General features: G+C 39.1%; 1 protein-coding gene across 2 annotated transcripts in view; it reads right to left on the bottom strand.

Moving 5' to 3' along the window:
* Positions 1 to 19,476, bottom strand: part of BRWD1 (bromodomain and WD repeat domain containing 1) — a 121,020-nt gene that overhangs the window by 11,446 nt on the left and 90,098 nt on the right. For both annotated transcript variants that reach the window (XM_035709422.2, XM_025449771.3), the window contains exons 35-41: positions 18,340 to 18,486; positions 17,579 to 17,731; positions 14,500 to 14,666; positions 9,669 to 9,898; positions 7,192 to 7,356; positions 3,960 to 4,871; positions 2,053 to 2,973 (exon numbers count right to left, since the gene is read on the bottom strand). In XM_035709422.2, coding sequence (XP_035565315.1) covers positions 2,053 to 2,973; positions 3,960 to 4,871; positions 7,192 to 7,356; positions 9,669 to 9,898; positions 14,500 to 14,666; positions 17,579 to 17,731; positions 18,340 to 18,486 — 2,695 coding nt within the window. The remainder of the gene's footprint in view (positions 1 to 2,052; positions 2,974 to 3,959; positions 4,872 to 7,191; positions 7,357 to 9,668; positions 9,899 to 14,499; positions 14,667 to 17,578; positions 17,732 to 18,339; positions 18,487 to 19,476) is intronic.

The raw sequence follows: 19,476 nt of genomic DNA on the forward strand, positions 1-19,476 counted from the left end.
AGGCTATCTATCACCATTGCTTAAAACTAGGGAAGTAAAGAACATTCCATTAATGTTTTCAGGTCAATAGTCAAGGACAATTCTCCTGAATCACTCTTTTTACTATACACTTAACACGAGCTTTATAAGAAGAGCATCATAGTTTTGAAGTGGTGATAGCTCTCTAAACAACCAAGGGAAGGGTAGGTCTCTCCCATCTATCTCAATTGGTTATGTCCAAAAACAGCCTTCCCCTTACATTGAAGTACAGAAGTACCTCCTGCCATGTAGAATGGAATAGATAACTGCAAAGTAACAACACTTGAGAACATTCTCTAACACTGACACCAGAGTCTGATGCTTTTCCATACCTGACACCTTCAGGATACACAGGAGAAAAGGGTTAATTTTGTCTGAAACCAAACACAGGGCCAATAAATAACAAAGGTGGGAGTACTGTAACATACTCCTCAGCTACAAAATATGTAAACCATTTGAATCAAGTCCATCTTCAGGCACAAACAAGCTAGGAATGGCCACCTACACTGTATGGAGTAGCACAACCTATCACGCAAAAATATTTGGCTCGAAAATAAGTGTACTTATTTGATGTGATAGAAGTTTCATTTTAAATGGATTCCAAAATTATTTTCCCACAACACATGACAGTTTCTTAAGATTTAAACTAGAGGTCACTAGTAAAGATACACTTAGTTGCCCCCGCAAAGAATGCCTGGGATTGCACATGGCAGCAGTAAGCTAAAACAAAGAGACGGAGAATGACATTGAACTATTTTCCTATATAGAGGAGATTTGCGATTGCACTCTTAACAGAACTCAACTCTAATCTCAATGGAAATGGGGGGAAACTACATATAATTTAAATACTCTCTTGGCCCTGCACACTCTATTAAAGAACACACTTTTCCTAAATCTAAGGCACACAAACTCCTCTATTTCACAGAGTAAGACTATGGAAGACCAAGATTTTGGTTAAATCCCTTACATAGAAACCAGGAGATCTTGGAAAGACAAATTATATAGTATTCTGTTAGTGCACAATTTAAAAGAAAATGCTAGGACTATGGTCGGGGCCTTACAGGTTTAAAATATACAATCAAAACATTTTAAAAAATAATTTACCAGCACTTTATAAATTCAAGTTTATAAAATAAAAGTGATGATATTTTCCTTAAAAATAAAGAAAAAGAGAGAAAAGACCCAACAGCATTTGGAAAGAAACCATTTCAATGAAAATGACCAAATCTGGTATAATGCATTCTGCTCAAGTAGCCAGGGAAAGAAAAAAAGAAAAAGGAAAAAAAAAGTGGTAGGTACCTCGCCTACTAATCATGGTTACACCTCCCATGATTGTAATGTCAGTATGCACATAATATTCATGAAGAATCTGTAAACATAGGTCACGTGAAATTGTTTTACTACAACAGGACAGGGGTTAGAAACTACCACCTCTTGAAGCATTCAGAAAGTAACTGCATGACACTTGCTACCATGAAAGTAATGCTTATCGGTTTTGATAACCAGGATGTCTAGTGTTGAACAGATTTCAAATTCTTGCTATCTGTAGTTAAATACTGTCAAAGTAGATCTGCCCCCAAAATGAAGCATATTTTGGCACCTGTGCTGAGCGCTGCTACAAAGGCAAGCAAGTGCAAATAAAAATAACAGTCATGATTTAGTCACATTCATAACTTTTCATAGAAAAATATAAATATATTCCCTGAATTGTAGGACAAAAAATAATTTCAACAGCCCACTTTCACCATAAATTCCAGTCCATTTCCTCTTTCAATGAACTGGTTTTCTCTCAAGGTCATAAGGTGCAATCATCAAAATCTAACACATTTTCTAAGCTTCTGTCGTCATCCCCATCATGGTATCTCACGGTCCTTCTGCCCTGATTTCTCGTTTTTATTTTTGAACGTCGAAGACCTCTTTTTGATTTTGCATAGTCCAAGTCCTCCCAGTCGTTATCGTCCACACTTAGCCTAGGCCGTTTGCTCTGTCTCTGTCGCCTCGCACCTCTAGATGCTGCGGTTGTACAAGCTTTACCTTTTCTCACCGCTTTTGCTTTTCCTCTCGTTTTCCTCTTTTTGGTTTTCGCATCCTTGGCACAGTCCACGTCTGATTCAGTCACAGACACCAACTCAGAGTCGGATTTGGGGCCAGGGTCAGGCCCAAGCTGGGAAGCACCTGCTGTTTCAGCCCGCACGCCCTCCTCGGGCTCAGGATGCAGCCGCTTCCTCCTCACCTCCGCCTCAGCGGCCTGCGACGCCCGCAGCACTTTGGTCTTGCTGAACGGGGCCTTCCCGTAGGTCCTGAGCCTCCTGCCGTTCCACCTGCGCAGCCCGTAATTCAGGTCCTCCTCGAACGTATTCTCTGCGGTAGCTTTCTGCACCAAAGCAGATTCTGAAGGACATTTTCTATCCATCTCACCCCCTGGAATATGGCTTTTTGACTCTTCCTCTGAAGACCCAATCGAGGAATTCTTTGTGTCAGAAGGTCCAACATTTGTTCTGAGACTCTTGCTGTGCCTCTTCTTATGGTCGGGGCTCAGCAGACCTTCGGAGTCCGAGTCTCCATTTACAGACGGACGAATACTCTTCGCACTGCCTTCCGAGTCCGCTTCAGGTGGCCTCCCTTCGCAGGCACACTTCTCATTTGGCACTTCACAGTTTACGTCTCCCTCAGAATCACTCACCGTCTTCTTTGCTGTGGCACCTGCAGAATGGAGGGGTTTTTTCCTTCCATTTTTGCTTCTAGTACACATGCTTTCTAAGCAGCCATCTTCCACGTCACTCATGAGCTTAATCTTACTGGCAGCAGTAGTTGCACATCTTCGAGGAGTCCTGAGGAGACCCATTCTGGCTTTTGATGACCTCTTAACCACCTTTGAGTTGCTGTCTGAGTCACTGGAACAGACCCTTTTCCTGGAAACTTTTCTGCTCTGACCATGGTCCTGTGATGTAGAATCTAGAAATTAAAAATTAGAAGTATTTCTTTAATCTCCAAGAGTATGTGTAAAGGAATTAAACGCTCAACATGTTAAACAGTCCAGAATTCTTCCTGGAAGGAGGATGGCAGTGAATGCTGGGGCTCATAATGCCTCAGAGCAGTGAACTCTGTGCCACCTCAGCACCAGTCACTGCCCATCAGTAACCCCCCCGCCCAGGTCCTGCTATTGACACACACAGGACACTTGAACAAATATCTATATGAATAACATGAATACAGACTAAACTCTCTTCACCTAGGCAGTAAGGTATGCTAACTAATCACTCTCCACCTCTCTGAAACTTGTGTTCACTTCTCAAGTTCCAATCGCACCAACACCTTTAATCTTAGTTTCAGCTGCCTCCTGCTCTTCCATAGTTTTCATCAGCTTCACCTACCAAGACACAGTCTTAAATAATCAAGTGATCTTCACTCCTCTGCCCCAGAGTTATGATGAGTAAAGTGGACAATAATACTAACCTAACACCTATCTCAGAAAAGATATGAAGACTGAACTAGCTAGTATGTGCAAGCACGGGGAACAGCTTCCTGCCCTACAGAGCAGCTCGGTGGCCACTCTGCTGGCGAGCTGCTATTCTTACTCAGACATCCCTCTCAGGCAGACAGTCCTACCCTTTTCTTTCCTCTTCCGAAACTGGTACCACCACAGCTTGTAAAGGTACTTTGCCTCTGCTTTTCTGAAACCCACACCTGCTACAAGACGTGAGATCTTACTAGATAAGAGCTGTTTGGCCAAGATTGCCTGTTATGTGAATAAAACTAAACATACTTAACAACCAGGTACACATGCACACAGATCAAGGATGCACAGAAAAGACTGAGAATGCACAGGGTGGACAGAAAACTGGCAAACAAAAGTTTCATGGGGAAAAACAGTGTATGCTATGAGGAGAGAAAAACAGTGAGAACATGTCAGTGAACCAAGGTTACATGTTTTGAATTACCTTTCATAAAATTGTTTGGTTTTTCTTTTGTTTTGTCATCATCTGAATCCAAATCAGTCTCAGATACGTGATCTGAGAAGCAATGGGACCCAGCAGTGGGTTCACACTTCGAACCCCCTCTAATCAAGGTCGCTTCCATTCTGTGACAGCTGCCATCTTCTCTATCTTGCTCTTCAGATTCGGAGTCCTCCGAGTCACTGAAAATCTTTGCTTTTTTAAGGAAAGCAAGATTCTTGCGGCCTGTGTTGTATTTCCTACCGGCATACTTTCTTGGTTCAGAATCTGCTTCCTCTTCTTCCTCTGAGGCACTCTCAGCCTTAAGTTTCTGCCCAGATGTGGATGGACCAGCAGTTCTGTTATGTACATTATCTGAATCATGACTTTTAGAATCTTCCTCAGAGGACTCTATTTTAAGAAATTTTGTTTTAGAAGTTGCTGGAGTATGTGACTTATAACCATTGGCATGCCAATTTTTGCGGGCTACTCGCAAATCACTTTCTGACTCTGAATCCCCATTTTCAGACTCATTCACAGTATTCTGGGCAGCATGAGAACCAGCCAGTGGTGATGGCTGATTTCCATCTTTCAGATCCTCTTCTTCAATCTCTGACTTTAAGCTCTGATCATCTTCAGAATTGTGTAATAACTTTTTTCTAGCCACAGCAGAAGCATTACGGTGAGGCAGCTTACGTCCAGAACAGACACTTTCAGAGCTGGAGTTCTCTTCCACATCACTCATTAGTTTTATCTTATTGGCAGCCACAGCAGCACACTTCCGGAGCACTTTCCGGTTATTTCCAGCCCTGGCTTTCAGACTTTCACCAGTCTCCAATGAATTGTTATCCGAGTCACTTAAATAGACTCTCTTTCGAGTGGCTTTTTTGCCACAACCATTTTCTAAAGAAACTGGACCTAGAAATAAAGTAGCAATAAGATTAAAAAGCTCTTCCTTATTTCAACATGTTTAATTAATTGATTCTTTTAGAACTGTTTTTCTCTCTCTCTTATTTTTTTTTTATTTTTTTTTTATGATAGTCACAGAGAGAGAGAGAGGCAGAGACATAGGCAGAGGGAGAAGCAGGCTCCATGCACTGGGAGCCCGACGTGGGATTCGATCCCGGGTCTCCAGGATCGCGCCCTGGGCCAAAGGCAGGCGCCAAACCGCTGCGCCACCCAGGGATCCCTCTCTCTCTCTTAATGCCAAAACAGATTTCCCTTCTAAATCTAAAAAGCCCTAAGGATGGGGGTGTTCTGGGTGTTTCAAGTTAAGTATCCGATTCTTGATTTTGGCTGAGGTCATGATCTCAAGGTTGTGAGATCAAGCCCTGTTGTGTGCTGGGCGTGGAGCCTACGTAAGATTCTCTCTCCCCTTCTCCCTACCATAGCTCAAGCGTTCTCTTTTTCAAAAAAAAAAAATTTTAAAAAAAAGGAAAGAAAAGAAAAAGAAAGCCCAAAGGATGGAAAGGATGGAAGAAAAGAGAGCTCTCAGAACAAACCCACACATATATGGTCAATTAATTTACAACAGAAAAAGCAAGAATATACAATGGAGAAAGTATAGTCTCTTCAATAAACAGTGCTGGGAAAACCAGACAGCCAACATGCAAAAGAATGAAAAGAGAGTACTATCATTCACATACACAAAAATTAACACAAAATGGATTTAAAACTTGAATGTAAGATCTAAAACCAGAAACCTCCTAGATGAAACGCATTATCTTGCCAATGTTTTTTTTTTTTTTTTTTTTTTTTTTTGGGACAAAAGTAAAGGCAATAAAACGAAAAATAAACAAACAAGTGGGACTACATCAAACTAAAAGCTTCGGCACAGCAAAAGAAATCATCAACAAAATAAAAAGGCAACCTACTGATATGCACAAATCATATATGTGATAAGGGGTTAATTAGTCAAAATAAAGAACTCATACAATTCACTAGGAAAAATAATCAGATTTAAAAATGCAGAGGATCTCAGGAGACATTTTTCAAAATACGGCACACAAATGGTCAACAAGAATGTGAAAGGATGTTCAACATCATCAATAAGGGAAATGCAGATCAAAAACCACAGTGTGATACGGTGTGATACCACCTCACACCTGTTAGAATGGCTGTCATCAAAAAGACAAGAAGAAATGTTGGCGAAGATGTAGAGAAAGGGGAACCCTCATGCACTGTGGGTGGGAATGCAAGCTGGTGCAGCCACTGTGGAAAACAGTATGGAGGTTCCGCAAAAAGTTAAAAATAGAGCTATCCTACGATCAATCCAGCAACTGCACTTCTGGGTATTTACCCAAAGAAAATTAAGCACTAATTTTTTTTTAAGATTTTATTCATTTATTTATGAGAGACAGAGAGAGAGAAACAGAGAGAGAGAGAGAGAGAGAGAGAGAGAGGGGCAGAGACACAGGCCGAGAAAGAAGCAGGCTCCATGCAGGGAGCCCAATGTGGGACTTAATCCTGCGTCTCCAGGATCAGGTCCTGGGCCAAAGGCAGCACTAAACCGCTGAGCCACCCAGGCTGCCCCTAAGCACTCACTAATTTAAAAAGATATCTGCACCCCAATTTCATTGCAACATCATTTACAAAAGCCAAGACATGAAAATACCCTAAATGTCCATCGATGAATGAATGGAAAAGAAGATGCAGTATACACATACAATGGAATATTAGCCATAAAAAGGAATGGAACCTTGTTATTTGTGACAACATGGATGGACCTTGAAGGTGTTATGGTGAGCGAAATGAGTCAACAGAGAAAGACAAATACTGTAGGATTTTCACTTACATGTGGAACCTACCACACAAAAAAACCAAGTTCACTGATAGAACAGACTGGTGGGGGAAGGGGAGGTAAAGAGGGTCAAAAGGTACAAATTTCTAGTTATAAGTCACAGGGATGTAAGGTATAGCATGATGACTGTAGTTAAGCATATTTGAAAGTTGCTAGGGGTAAATCTTAAAAGTCCTAATCACAAGAAACAAAGAAAAACTTTATATATAGTAACTGATGGTAACTGTACTTATTGTTATCATTTTGCACTGTATACAAATATCAAATCGTTTTGTTCTACCCCTGAAATATATGTCAATTATATCTATTTTTATAAAAACTAAAAAGAACATTTAACCATACATAGTAGATGTACTAAAACAATAAACCATTCCATGCTTAGCTTATGGATTCCCTTGATACACATTCCTCCAAAGTACCAACCACTGAGTCTCTTACCAGTTTTTCTTTGAGCAGCTCTGGTTCTGGTCACCCTGAGATTGCTGCTTCTGGCCAGCCCACTACGTAAAGAAGATTCACGAGGTCTTGAACTCTCTTTGCTTTCCTCTGAACTATTTGAAGCTGATGATGAAGAGGTACCTAAGGAATCTTCCATTTCACTTTCTAAGAAAAATAAAGCATCAACAGTTCATCACACATATTTTGTCTTTACACACACAACTGACTACAAGCAGATTCTCAAAATACTCAGAAGTGATATTTTAAAAAAAAGTGTTTCAAAGAATAGCTCATAAAATTGTGGCATTAAAAAGTACCAAATCAGCACTCCAAATCAAGCTTGCTCTCTTCTTTCTGAAAGTAACATATTAATCCTATATTGGATTCAGAAAATAGTTTATATATTTCATAAACTTCTATTTAAAAATGTAACTAGCTTCCCCATCCACTTCTATCCTATGAGATTGGTATTTCCTGTAGGATAGACAGCCGCTGAGTCCCATGTCAGCAGACAGGCTTTCAGGCCTTTTGCTAGTAATGCCTATAACAGCACAGTAGTAGTACCACACACGTTTTCAGCTCAAGAGGTCATTTTGGCATGTTCCACCAGAAGGGGGGACAGGGGAGGGATAGAAAAAAACAAGATAAATAATTTAAATAGTACAGGTCACTTCTCCCTACTACCTTCACTGAATGAGCGCATGCTCCAGCGTGAACACTGCACAGGAATGTTTCCTGCTCTTTTGTCTACTGCATTCTTACACGTATCACAGAGAGTTTCATAAAAGTGAGTGGGAGCATGCTGTTAAAGATAAAATTTTACTCCACAAATACAACCCAACTCCACATTAAAGAGAGTGGCTGCATTAGGACACCAATCACCAAGTTGTGTTTCTTCCTGAAACGGCTCTGCCATTTGTCACTTTGACTGCTCCTATTCTACTATTCCACTCTACTCCCCAGCAGGTTGATCCAGTTTCCAGATTCTTCCCCTTCCCTGCATATTATTGCCAAAGTGACTGAGCCTCTAGAAATAGAATTCATCATGTGATTCCCTTACTCATCAAGGGACCCAATTAAGTAACCCAAACTCTTCTGCAAGGCTTGCCACTCTAATATGTGGCTGCACTCTAACTCTCTGGTCCTATTATTTTAGTTTTTTATTAAATAGTTTATTTATTTATTCATGAGAGACACAGAGAGAGAGAGGCAGAGACATAGGCAGAGAGAGAAGCAGGCTCCCATGGAGCAGGGAGGCCGATGTGGGACTTATTCCTGTGACCCCAGGATCACACCCTGAGCTGAAGGCAGACGCTCAACCACTGAGCCCACCCAGATGTCCCTGATTCTATTATTTTAAATTATAGTAATTTTTACACTATCATCACAAGTCGCCAAAATCACTCTTGAGTAACAGAGAAGTAAATATACACCACAGCCTCATTCCTACAATGCTAACAAAGGGTTAGGATCAGCTTTAGTTATACTACCAAATAGCCAAGACAATAAACAGTTTAGAATTCACTAGGCCATCCAGTTTTAAGCTCACATGATTACCATGCCCTTTTTTTTTTTTTTTTTTTTAATTTAAAGAAAAACAAATGCGGGATCCCTGGGTGGCTCAGCGGTTTAGCGCCTGTCTTTAGCCCAGGGCGTGATCCTGGAGTCCCAGGATCCAGTCCTGCATCAGGCTCCCGGCATGGAGCCTGATTCTCCCTCTGCCTCTCTCTCTACGTCTATCATGAATAAATAAATAAAATCTTTAAAAGAAAAAAGAAAAACAAAAGCATCTATTTTGGATACAAAGTGTGATATTTCTATCCCATTATTTAAAATGCAGAAGATTAGGGGCGCTTGGTTGGCTTAGTCAGTTAAGTATCTATCTACCTTTTTGGCTCAGGTCATGATCTCATGGTCCTGGGATGGAGCCCTGCATTGGGCTCCCTGCTGAGCAGGAAACTTGTTTCTTCTTCTCCCTCTGCTGCTTCCCCTGCTTATGCTCTCTCGTTCTCTCTCTCAAATAAATAAAATCTTTTTTTTTTTTTTTTTTTTTTTTAATGACAGTCACAGAGAGAGAGAGAGAGAGAGAGAGAGAGAGAGAGAGGCAGAGAAACAGGCAGAGGGAGAAGCAGGCTCCATGCACTGGGAGCCCGATGTGGGATTTGATTCCGGGTCTCCAGGATGGCGCCCTGGGCCAAAGGCAGGCGCCAAACCACTGCGCCACCCAGGGATCCCCAAATAAATAAAATCTTTTACAAATAAAATAAAATATAGAAGATTCAAGTATGCAGAGAATGTGGCTGTACCATTTGCAAAGACCAGCATTTATCAAACATGCTGTAACTGCTCCTATTTGTTACTTTTGATTTTTCCAATGAACTGTAAATTGCTGTCAGGGCTAGTCTTATTTCCTTTCTCCTCTAAACCCACAGTAACTAGCAATGCTACACAGTTAAATAACAATGTTCCCATCTCACCAGATAATGTAGAGCCATTGTTTAGAGTGACAGGCCTACTTCTCATTCTTTCTGATGATCCTGATCCTGCTGAATCTGAGGAGTCCCCAGACGTCATACCTGAAGAGACACTAGCACTGGTCTTGTGGCTTGCAGAATAAGCAGCCCTACTGGAGGTAGACTGAGTAGGAGAACCTACCAATTCAGGAATTACTTTTGTCTGAGATTTTAACCGCTTCTGCTTGATATTTCTGGTCAAAAGACATGAACAAAGGAAACAAAATTTAATTAAACAGAGAATGCCTAAGTATACTATTACTTAACCCAAGAATTTTATGATCAAAACATTAAAACATTCGTTGTTAACATCTTATTCTGACATGGATTACTACTAATATTCTTACTCTAAATCTGACATAATTTTACCCCAAACTGGAGTAATGAACAAATTATCCAAGTAGTAAAGTTACAAAATAAGTTCTCTGGATTAAATGCTAAAAGGAGCCAACATATATATAGGCATTCATTTATATTACAAAACTGAGTCTCAATAAGACACAATTTTCTCTCTGGTCTATTTATATGTTCCGAAAGACAGTATAAAATTAAGAGGAAATATCAATAAAACCTAAACAGTAAGAACAGAGGCAAAAAAGAGATCACAACAAAGTAGTTTTTATTAAGACCAATCTGTATACTTCTAGGTACCAACTAGTTCACCATGCTGGGTCTCAAAAGCCATGGATCGTGAAGAAAAAGTAGAAGTTTGGGACAAGACAGTCTTAGGTTTTAAATTACAGATCTGGGTAATATTCATGTTGAGTATTTTCATTTAAAACAAGATAGATAGATAGATAGATAGATAGATAGATAGATAGATAGATAAATAAATAAATAAATAAATAAATAAAACAAGATAAAGGAGCTTTTAAAGAGTATCCAAGGCATCTGAGCTTAAAGATAACCACAAGATTCTTGAAAGCAGTAACTATTTATCATCATCAAGAAATTTCAAAGCTTATTATGTCAAAATATTAACTTCCATTACTAACAATTGGAGGGCAGACCAATAAATACAAGAAGAAAGAATTACATGCTTATATTCATCATATTTCATTTCAAACAGAAGACAAAGTGGTAAACACCACCAGAGTAAGAATGTTCCCTTTTTATCCTAGGTCTTTCTGAAGTGTTACTCTTCATTGGTTCAAAGAAAGAGTTTTTTAAAATAATTAAATGAAAAAACTCGTATGATAACAGAAAAACCAAACTGAGGGCCATTTTATAAAATAAATGGCCCATACTCTCCAAAAATGTCAATTAAGAAGACAAAAGTTGAAAATAAAAGTCTTAAGTCTAAAGAGTGGGCGCCTGGCTGGCTCAGCCGGTGGAGCCTATCACTTTTGATCTCAGCACTGTGAATTCGAACCCCACAATGGCATAGAGATTACTTAAAAAAATGAAAATTGGACTATGTGATGATTAAATGAGTTAATTTTTTTTTAACAACAGACTAAAGAGACAATAACTATATGCAATGTCAAATCCTCATTTGAGTCTAGATTAGAAAAAAAAAAATTTGTCCTAAGAACATTATTGGGTCAAATAATAGTAATACAGTAAGTAAGGTGTAGTTAGAATCCTACTAACCTAAAAAGCAAACCCACACTAAGTATTTAGGATCTGTAAAGGTTTTCTCAGAAATATTCTTTTGAATGATTTAGAAGAAAAACACCTAGCAAAAAGATAAAGCAATGATAAAGCAAATGTGACATACTATGAAAAATTGGTGAGTCCAGATAAGGAGTATAAAGGAGTTCTTCTGACTATTATTCAACGTTATCTATAATTCTGAAATTATTTCAAAATTCAAAGTTGAAAAAAAAGAGGGAGGGAGGACTCACATAGTACTTCGTAACATATGTCCCTGAATTACAGGCTATAAAGCAGCTAAACAGGACAAATTCAGTTACCCAAGGAGCACATGTTTACTTGCTTCAGGGCAACTCTGTTATTCTAAACAAGGAGATGAAGATGCAAGGAGGACTTTGGCAGATCCTCTCACCCAAAAAAGCAAAGATAAAACTGGCAAAATCATCCAAAAAAGTCATTTCACAACTGTGGAAAACAATCACAGGCACTTAACAAATTAAAAAGTGTTTATTCAAGAAAACCTTCTGAATCTAAGAAAAAACTTAGAGTTTTTGGCATTTTACCTTTGGACTCCTCCTAGTCACGCACACCCCAAACCTGTGGCCCAGCCTTGAGTATCAGGATGAGGAAGTGGAGGGAGCCGGTGCCTGATTTGGGAGCTTCACCAAATAGGGACATGCCCTGTCGAAGGGCACTACACTCACTGCTGGCAATCCAGCCAGGCCCATCCTAGAGCTGCCTAAGCTGCCACACCGGTGAAAGTAACAGAGTTCAGTCAAAAATTTAAAGGCATCTAGAGAATGAGAGACAGTCACAGGAGTCTCTGAAAAGCTCCAGTGTCTTCCTGGGGATGTGGAAGGTTCTACACATACTCAACAAAGAGTGGAGAGAGTCCTGTTATCTAGTCATCCAAGGATGACCTTGAGACTCATGCCTGAAAAATGTAAGTGGAAAGTGAAGTCTGCCTCACTCCACACAAACCTTCAAAAAGTGTGGAAGGCTTACTGAAAATGTTTAAGCACAAACTTCTGACCACTGAGCTATGCTAAGTCAGGGAAAACAGCTGGGAAGACAAGCCAAAAAAAATTTTAAATTTTTTAAAAGCAGACTTCTGTGGCTTAGCACTGTAGGAAACACAGACTACTAAAGTGGTTTAGGAGACTCACTAAACAAAGCCAGCAGCAGCAAGCACCATCACAGGGAGAAGGATCAGAATCCAGAGTTTCTACAATAGGTCAACAAACAGCGAGAAAACCTGAAGAGATGGTATGTCCAAAATGGCCATGTTGTATTAGCAAGTACGTCCTGTTTCCAACAAAATAATAGAAGACCTACCAAGAGTTAAAGAAGTCCACCCATATACAAGTAAAAATGCAGGCAACAGAAAATGTCTCTGAAAGGACACAGATGTTGAACTAAGGATATTTAAATCAATTATTATAAACCCATTTGGAAGAACAAATGATGTTTACAGAATTAAAGGAAAGCACGATGACAGAGAACATCAATGAAGACACAAATTATTAAAAAAAAAAAAAAAAAAAAAGATTCTGGAGTTGAAAAGTACAGTAGCTTAAACAGACATTCAGAAGACTGGTCCAGCAGCAGATGTGTGCTGGTACAGGAAGCTGTGACCTGACCAGTCAATAAGCATTACCCCAGCTGAAGAACAGAAAAAGAAGGAAAAATGAAGGAAGCTTCAGATGTATAGCAGGAGTCCCCAAATGAGAGGGAAGGAGCAGAAAATATTTGAGTAATGGCTAAAAACCACCCAGATTTGATGAAAAACATTCCTCTACAGAGTTGGAAAAATTCCTACACACATCGTAGTCGGTTGCAAAACGCAGACAGAGAATTTTGAAAGCAGGAGAAAAAGCCATTCTGTATGTACAAGGGAGAGAATGTCAGCAATACAACTCACCAACTTCTCATCGGAAACAGCGGGAGGTGAGCAGGCAGGCAGTGGGAGGCAATACTCAAAATGTGGGGGTGGAGGGGTAGTTCTACAACCCAGCAAAACTAGTCTCACACAAAAATCGACCAGAATGAATTGCTAGCACACCCGCCTTACGAGAAACAAGAAACCCCCAAGGGCGTCAGGCTGGAAAAAAAAGGACACCAGAGGGTAACTCACTCCACACAAAAAATAAAACCACTGGGAAAGGTAATCACATAGGTAAATATAATTAACAGTATAAATGATTTTTTAAATTATTTTCTTAACCAATTATAAAGAAAATCAGATAAACCATAACATATAAAGATGTACTCTGACAACAAGAGCAGCAGCACAAAAAAGGAAGAGAGGGAGCTCAATAAGAACAAACTTTGTGGGATCCCTGGGTGGCGCAGAGGTTTAGCGCCTGCCTTTGGCCCAGGGCGCGATCCTGGAGACCCGGGATCGAATCCCACGTCAGGCTCCCGGTGCATGGAGCCTGCTTCTCCCTCTGCCTGTGTCTCTGCCTCTCTCTCTCTCACTGTGTGCCTATCATAAAAAAAAAAAAAAAAAAAGAACAAACTTTGTGTGAGAATTCAATAGCAGTAATCTGAAGAAGATAGTTTTGAAAGGAGATACAGAGTGGAATCCCCGAACTGGCAGGAAGACACCCAGCACGGGTGCAGTGCAGGTTCAAAACAAGCCTGGACACAGACTAAATTGATTACTCCATTTTCACACTCCAACACTTTTTTAAAATACCCGAAATCTGATATTAATGTAAGCTACATAGTCAAGGAAGACACAACATAAATATTAAACTCCTGACAGAGGATAAATAAGCCCTGCATGTTGTATTTTTTTTACTAGTCCTCAGAAAAAATAGGGTACATAATGTTGAATCGGTATTTCCTTTACGTAATCAAATGCTCAGTGGTTGCCCAAAGTGGCCACTTTACTCTCTGCATTAAAAAAGAGCTTCTTAAAAAAATAAAAATAAAAATAAAAAAGAGCTTCTTGTGTAATAAATAATACTGTATTCCTAAGATTTTGAAAATCTCTAATTTTCATTAAATGCTTTAAAATTTACCCAATTATAAAGTATACAATAGCTCTATATGTACACAGTGCTTTCAAGTCATAAAAAAAAAAAATCTTTCTGAACATACTGTACTCCTAATTGTTTTAGAATAAAATTAAGGAAGTAACACAACCTGAAATTTTTCTAACTGCATACAAAGCCTGCAGTAACTACTAATTCACCTGATACTTTTGTTAGCCTGATTGACACGGTTACAATTCTGTCGTCTCTTGAACCTCTGGCTTCTTCGGAGTTTCTCATTGAATTTTTGGCCAATTTTAAAATCAGAGGAGATTTTCTTCATTTTTTCTTCAAATAAGGCAGACAATCTCAAGGTCATACTGTAAATCTGCAAGGATATGAAAACAAAAGCAGAGTTACAACGTATCTTTTAAAACACTTCACATACACACAAAAAAATGTATAAAGTAGGCTACTTGTAATCTGTTCCATCAGTGTTACAGACACTAGCTGTTACAGATTTTATCCATTGCCCCCACCTTCCTTCAGCAACATCTGCAAGAACAGGCAGCAACATATACCTCTCAGGCAAAAAGAAAGCAGTTTTAAATCAAGCACTCTCTGAAGGCTAAGACTTACATATACATGTAAATGTTCTCATTTGGCTTTTCCCATTTTCACATTTACATGTACAAATCCAAAAGAATATCCCCTTCTCCTAAAGTTGGATGTGAAGTTGGCTGGTTTTAGGATTGCCATCTAGGCAGCAAAGACCATGTCTTGTTGGGGTGCAGAAACAAAAGGTGCTTTCGCCTTTGTCTCCAACTTGCAGTTTGTATGCCACCTGGATCTTTTTTTTTTTTTTTTTAATTCATGACAGACACACAGAGAGGGAGAGAGAAAGGCAGAGACACAGGCAGAGGGAGAAGCAGGCTCCATGCAGGGAGCCCGATGTGGGACTCGATCCCAGGTCTCCAGGATCTGGCCCTGGGCTGAAAGGCGGCACCAAACCGCTGAGCCACCCGGGCTGCCCGCCACCTGGATCTATACATGACTTACAGACCAAAAGCTATCTTCATCCAGAGGAAGGAAATAGACCCTAGAACTTTAACAGATGTTAAGATTGTGTTTTAACAGTTTTTATAATTAAATAGTGGCAAAGCTTTCAGAGAATTCAGCAATGTGATGTTAAATGCTACTGTAAATAACTTTGGTACAGCTACGTATTTACAAGAAGTACTCTCAACTCATTCACAATCATTCTTGGAAAATAAGTGAAAAGTTTAATGTTCAAAGCTCTGATCTATCTATCACCAAACCGCTGCACCACCGGGGCTGCCCTTCTCACTGGGTTTTATGTAAAATCCAGTAATACATCTGAATTGAACATAAACATTTAACAAAAACGGGGGCTAAAACGAATAGCTCCTTAAAATGAAAAAAGGGCATGTATGAAAATAACCCACAATTAACATCATACACAATGGTGAGAGACTGAAAATCAGTTCCCCTGAGATCAGGAATGAGACAAGATTGCCTGGTTTCACCACTATACTCTAAATTCTAGCTGGAACAATTTAACAAAATGAGAAGCTAAAATCATTCAGACTGTAAGGCTGTAAGTGAAACTATCACTATTCACAGATGATGACAGGATCCATATTCATGGCAGCATCACTCCTAATAGCCAAAAAGCAGAAACAATTCAACTGTCTGCCAGGAGATGAACAGATAAACAAAATGTCATACACCCACACAATGGAATATCATTCAGGCATAAAAAGGAATAAAATTCTCATGGATATTACAACATGGATGAACCTTTCAGACATTCTGCTGAGTAAAAGAAGCCAGACACAAAAGGACAAATGTTGTGACTCCACTTACATGAAATATCTAGAATAGACAGACATATACTCAGACTAAGGAGAGGAGACACTGTCAGGGGCTGAGGGGAGTGAGAGAGTGTGGAGTCACTGCTTAATGGTTATTGTTTCTGCCTGGGGTGACAAAAGAGTTTTGGCAACAGCAGCGATGGTTGAATAACACTGTGAATATAATTAACGCCAATCAATTATACCCTTAAAAGTAGTTAAAATAATAAAGTTTATGTTACGTATGTTTAACCAAGACTTTGAAATTCTGATAATACACAAAACTCCAATAAATTAATTGGGTGAGTTGTAAAATATCCTCAAATATGTATTTTAAATAAAGGGGGAAAAGGTATGATTGAGATTTATTTTCTCTCTGGAAAGAAAGGGTCTCACTAATGATGAATACTGACAGTAACACAAGCTTAGAAAAATGTCAGACTTGGGATGCCTGGGTGGCTCAGCAGTTAAGCACCTGCCTTCAGCTCAGGGCCTGATCCTGGAGTCCCAGGATCGAGTCCCATATCAGGCTCCCTGTATGGAGCCTACTTCTCCCTCTGCCTATGTCTCTGCCTCTTGCGCTGTGTCTCTCATAAATAAATATATAAAATCTTAAAAAAAAAAAAAGTCAGACTTGATGTTAAACTGATGTTTAAATAGATGTTAATTTTGCATACTGAATGCAAAGTAAGAGTCCTCAAAGTAAGAATAACACGGGAGTGTCTGGAAATAAATAATAAAGAGTGAAATTAAGGCAAAATGGTTAATAAACAGTGATAATCAATAATCATAGACAAGGTACTATAATACTAAACGTATATAATACGTTTTGCTTTAAATCTTCTCAAATCATTGATTTTTTTTTTTAAATTACCCAACACCTACTGGCTACAAGGATTTGTGATATTTGTGAAAATGTACACTTTCGTATACTTATTATGCTTCAACAAGTTCTAAAAAGTTATCTAATGTGTTAACATTTTAACAATACTTCAGGGATGTACTTTCTACTAGTGTTCTCAAAAAATCAGACAGCTCCTGTGTTTCCTCTTTGGATCCGAAATAGCAGTATGGAGTATGGTGTCAGTAGTCCTACTCCCACTTCAGATCTTCCTTTCCTCACTTTTAATATTCTTCCAGCCTCTATCAGTAAATTTCTAATCCACTTTTCAAGATTTCTACATCTGTGTATCAAGTTCACTGGCTGCCTCAGTCCCAACAATTCCCATTTGTTGCCTTCAGGAAAGGAAAACATTAATTGCTGTATGGTATCAAACAGCAGACATTTGGGCAGTGGCAGAGTGCTCTTACCAGTGGCTTCGCTATCCTCACCTGTCTGCAATGTTCCAACATTTATCAGCAAGTGGAAAATGATCATCAACAAAGACTATGCACACTTTTCTTTGACAACAACTTTTAAAATTACCTTTGATCTTTTGTTTGGTGTATATGCTTTTGCATTGCTAAATATCAACCGGATGTCTTTGCAAAATTCCAAAGGGCTGTCATAATTTCCTGCTTCTAAAGTTTCCCTTACTGTTCCAAAATCCATTGGAGTATCTATAATATCTCGGTAGTCCTAGGTTTTAAAAACAATAATTAGCTCAAAGATACAATTGCAACTTTTAGAAATGTAAGTGCATCAGTTCTCTAAAATATTCAAAATGAGAGAGGAGAAAAAGGTTAGAAGACCTGAAGACTCATCAATAATTTTTAAAAAGAGACCCAGACATAAAAACCTAATATACCAAAATGATATACTTCATGGGATATGGAATGGTTTTTATTTCCTTCTTTACACTCTTTATGTAATTTCCAAACTTTCTACAGTAAATTTGTGCTTTATAATCTTTTTTTAAGGTAATTTTCCATTCTCATATTAGAAGAATGAATACAGATGCTTTTATCCAATTTACAGTTTTCCTAGGACTGGCCTTACAACATAATAGATAACCTGTAGGATCCTGCCACTATGATGTAGCAGTGATTAAGTCTCAGCCCAAGTTACAGGAGTGTCTGTAAGTTCAAGAAAATGTATATGCAATACAACTCTTTCACTTAGTGGTAAGAGACAAAGTTAACATGAAGCTAAGACATCTTACTCATTAAAGCTTACTTTAAATACTTCCACCCCAATCTCTATACAAAATAAGAAAAGGCCCAAACATTCAAACAATGGCAACTTACTGGATATTCAACCAAATCAACAGGTTGTCTAAATGGTTCAGAATCTTCACACTGAAAAATTAAGTTCACTAGTTCCTTACACTGTTTCTTCCAGTTACTTTCAACATAGTTGGTTGCTTTGATGCTCCTTTTTTTCCAATCGCGGACCTAAAAACACATTTATAATATTAAGTTTTTTCATTCTTGGAAATTTAACACTGTGGTATGGCGTATTAGAGTGGTAAAAATGCAAGTGAGTTCTTGTCTTCTGTACTATAACAATGTGGCTACTCTTATTTTCTACCTACTTGGAAGGAACCCACTTTTCTATAAAAACCCAATAGCACCACTTCCATTACTCTGGAAATATTGTTGACCCCATCACTTTACATTCAAGTGTAGAGAATGTTCACAACATATGAAGTATCACCTGGAATAATTTGGTAAGCTAAATAATGGCCCCAAAGATACATGCATCCCAATCCAAGAACTCATGACTGTCACTTTACACGGCAGACTTGACTAAAGGCATGAATCTTGACATGGGAAGACTGTTCTAGATTATCAGGATGGGCCCAATTTAATCACAAAGGTCCTTTTAAGAGTGAGAAAGAAGAGGGGGCACCTGGGTGGCTCAGTCGATTAAGCGTCCCAACTCTTGATTTTAGCTCAGTTAGTGATCTCACGGTTGTGAGATTGAGCCCTGTATGTGGAGTCTGTTTGGGATTCTCTTTCTCCCTGTATCCCTCCCACTCGTGATCACGCTCTCTCTCTAAAATAAATAAATAAATCTTAAAAAAAAAAAAAAAAAAAGAATGAGGAAGAAGAGTCAGCAACAGAGGGTTCAAGCTGCTGGCCTGAAGAGAGAAGAGGGGACATGAGACAATCGGATGACAATAATTCAAGTCTAACTTTTCAATGTTATTTGGGGCAAGCATATTTGGAAAATTAACATATTAAGCTTAAATTTAAGCAGCATTTGGACGTTTAAAATGTAAAGCATTCCTTTCTTTTTTGAGAGAGCATGTGCATGCATGTGGATCAGGGGTGGGGAGTGTAGAGAGAGAATCTTTAAGCAGGATCTGCAGCTCAGGGCAGAGCCTGCCACAGAGCTCAATCACATGACCCTGAGATCAAGACCTGGGCCGAAATCAAGAG

This window comes from Canis lupus, chromosome 31 (genome assembly GCF_003254725.2).
Source record: "Canis lupus dingo isolate Sandy chromosome 31, ASM325472v2, whole genome shotgun sequence".
Classification (NCBI taxonomy): Eukaryota; Metazoa; Chordata; class Mammalia; order Carnivora; family Canidae; genus Canis; species Canis lupus.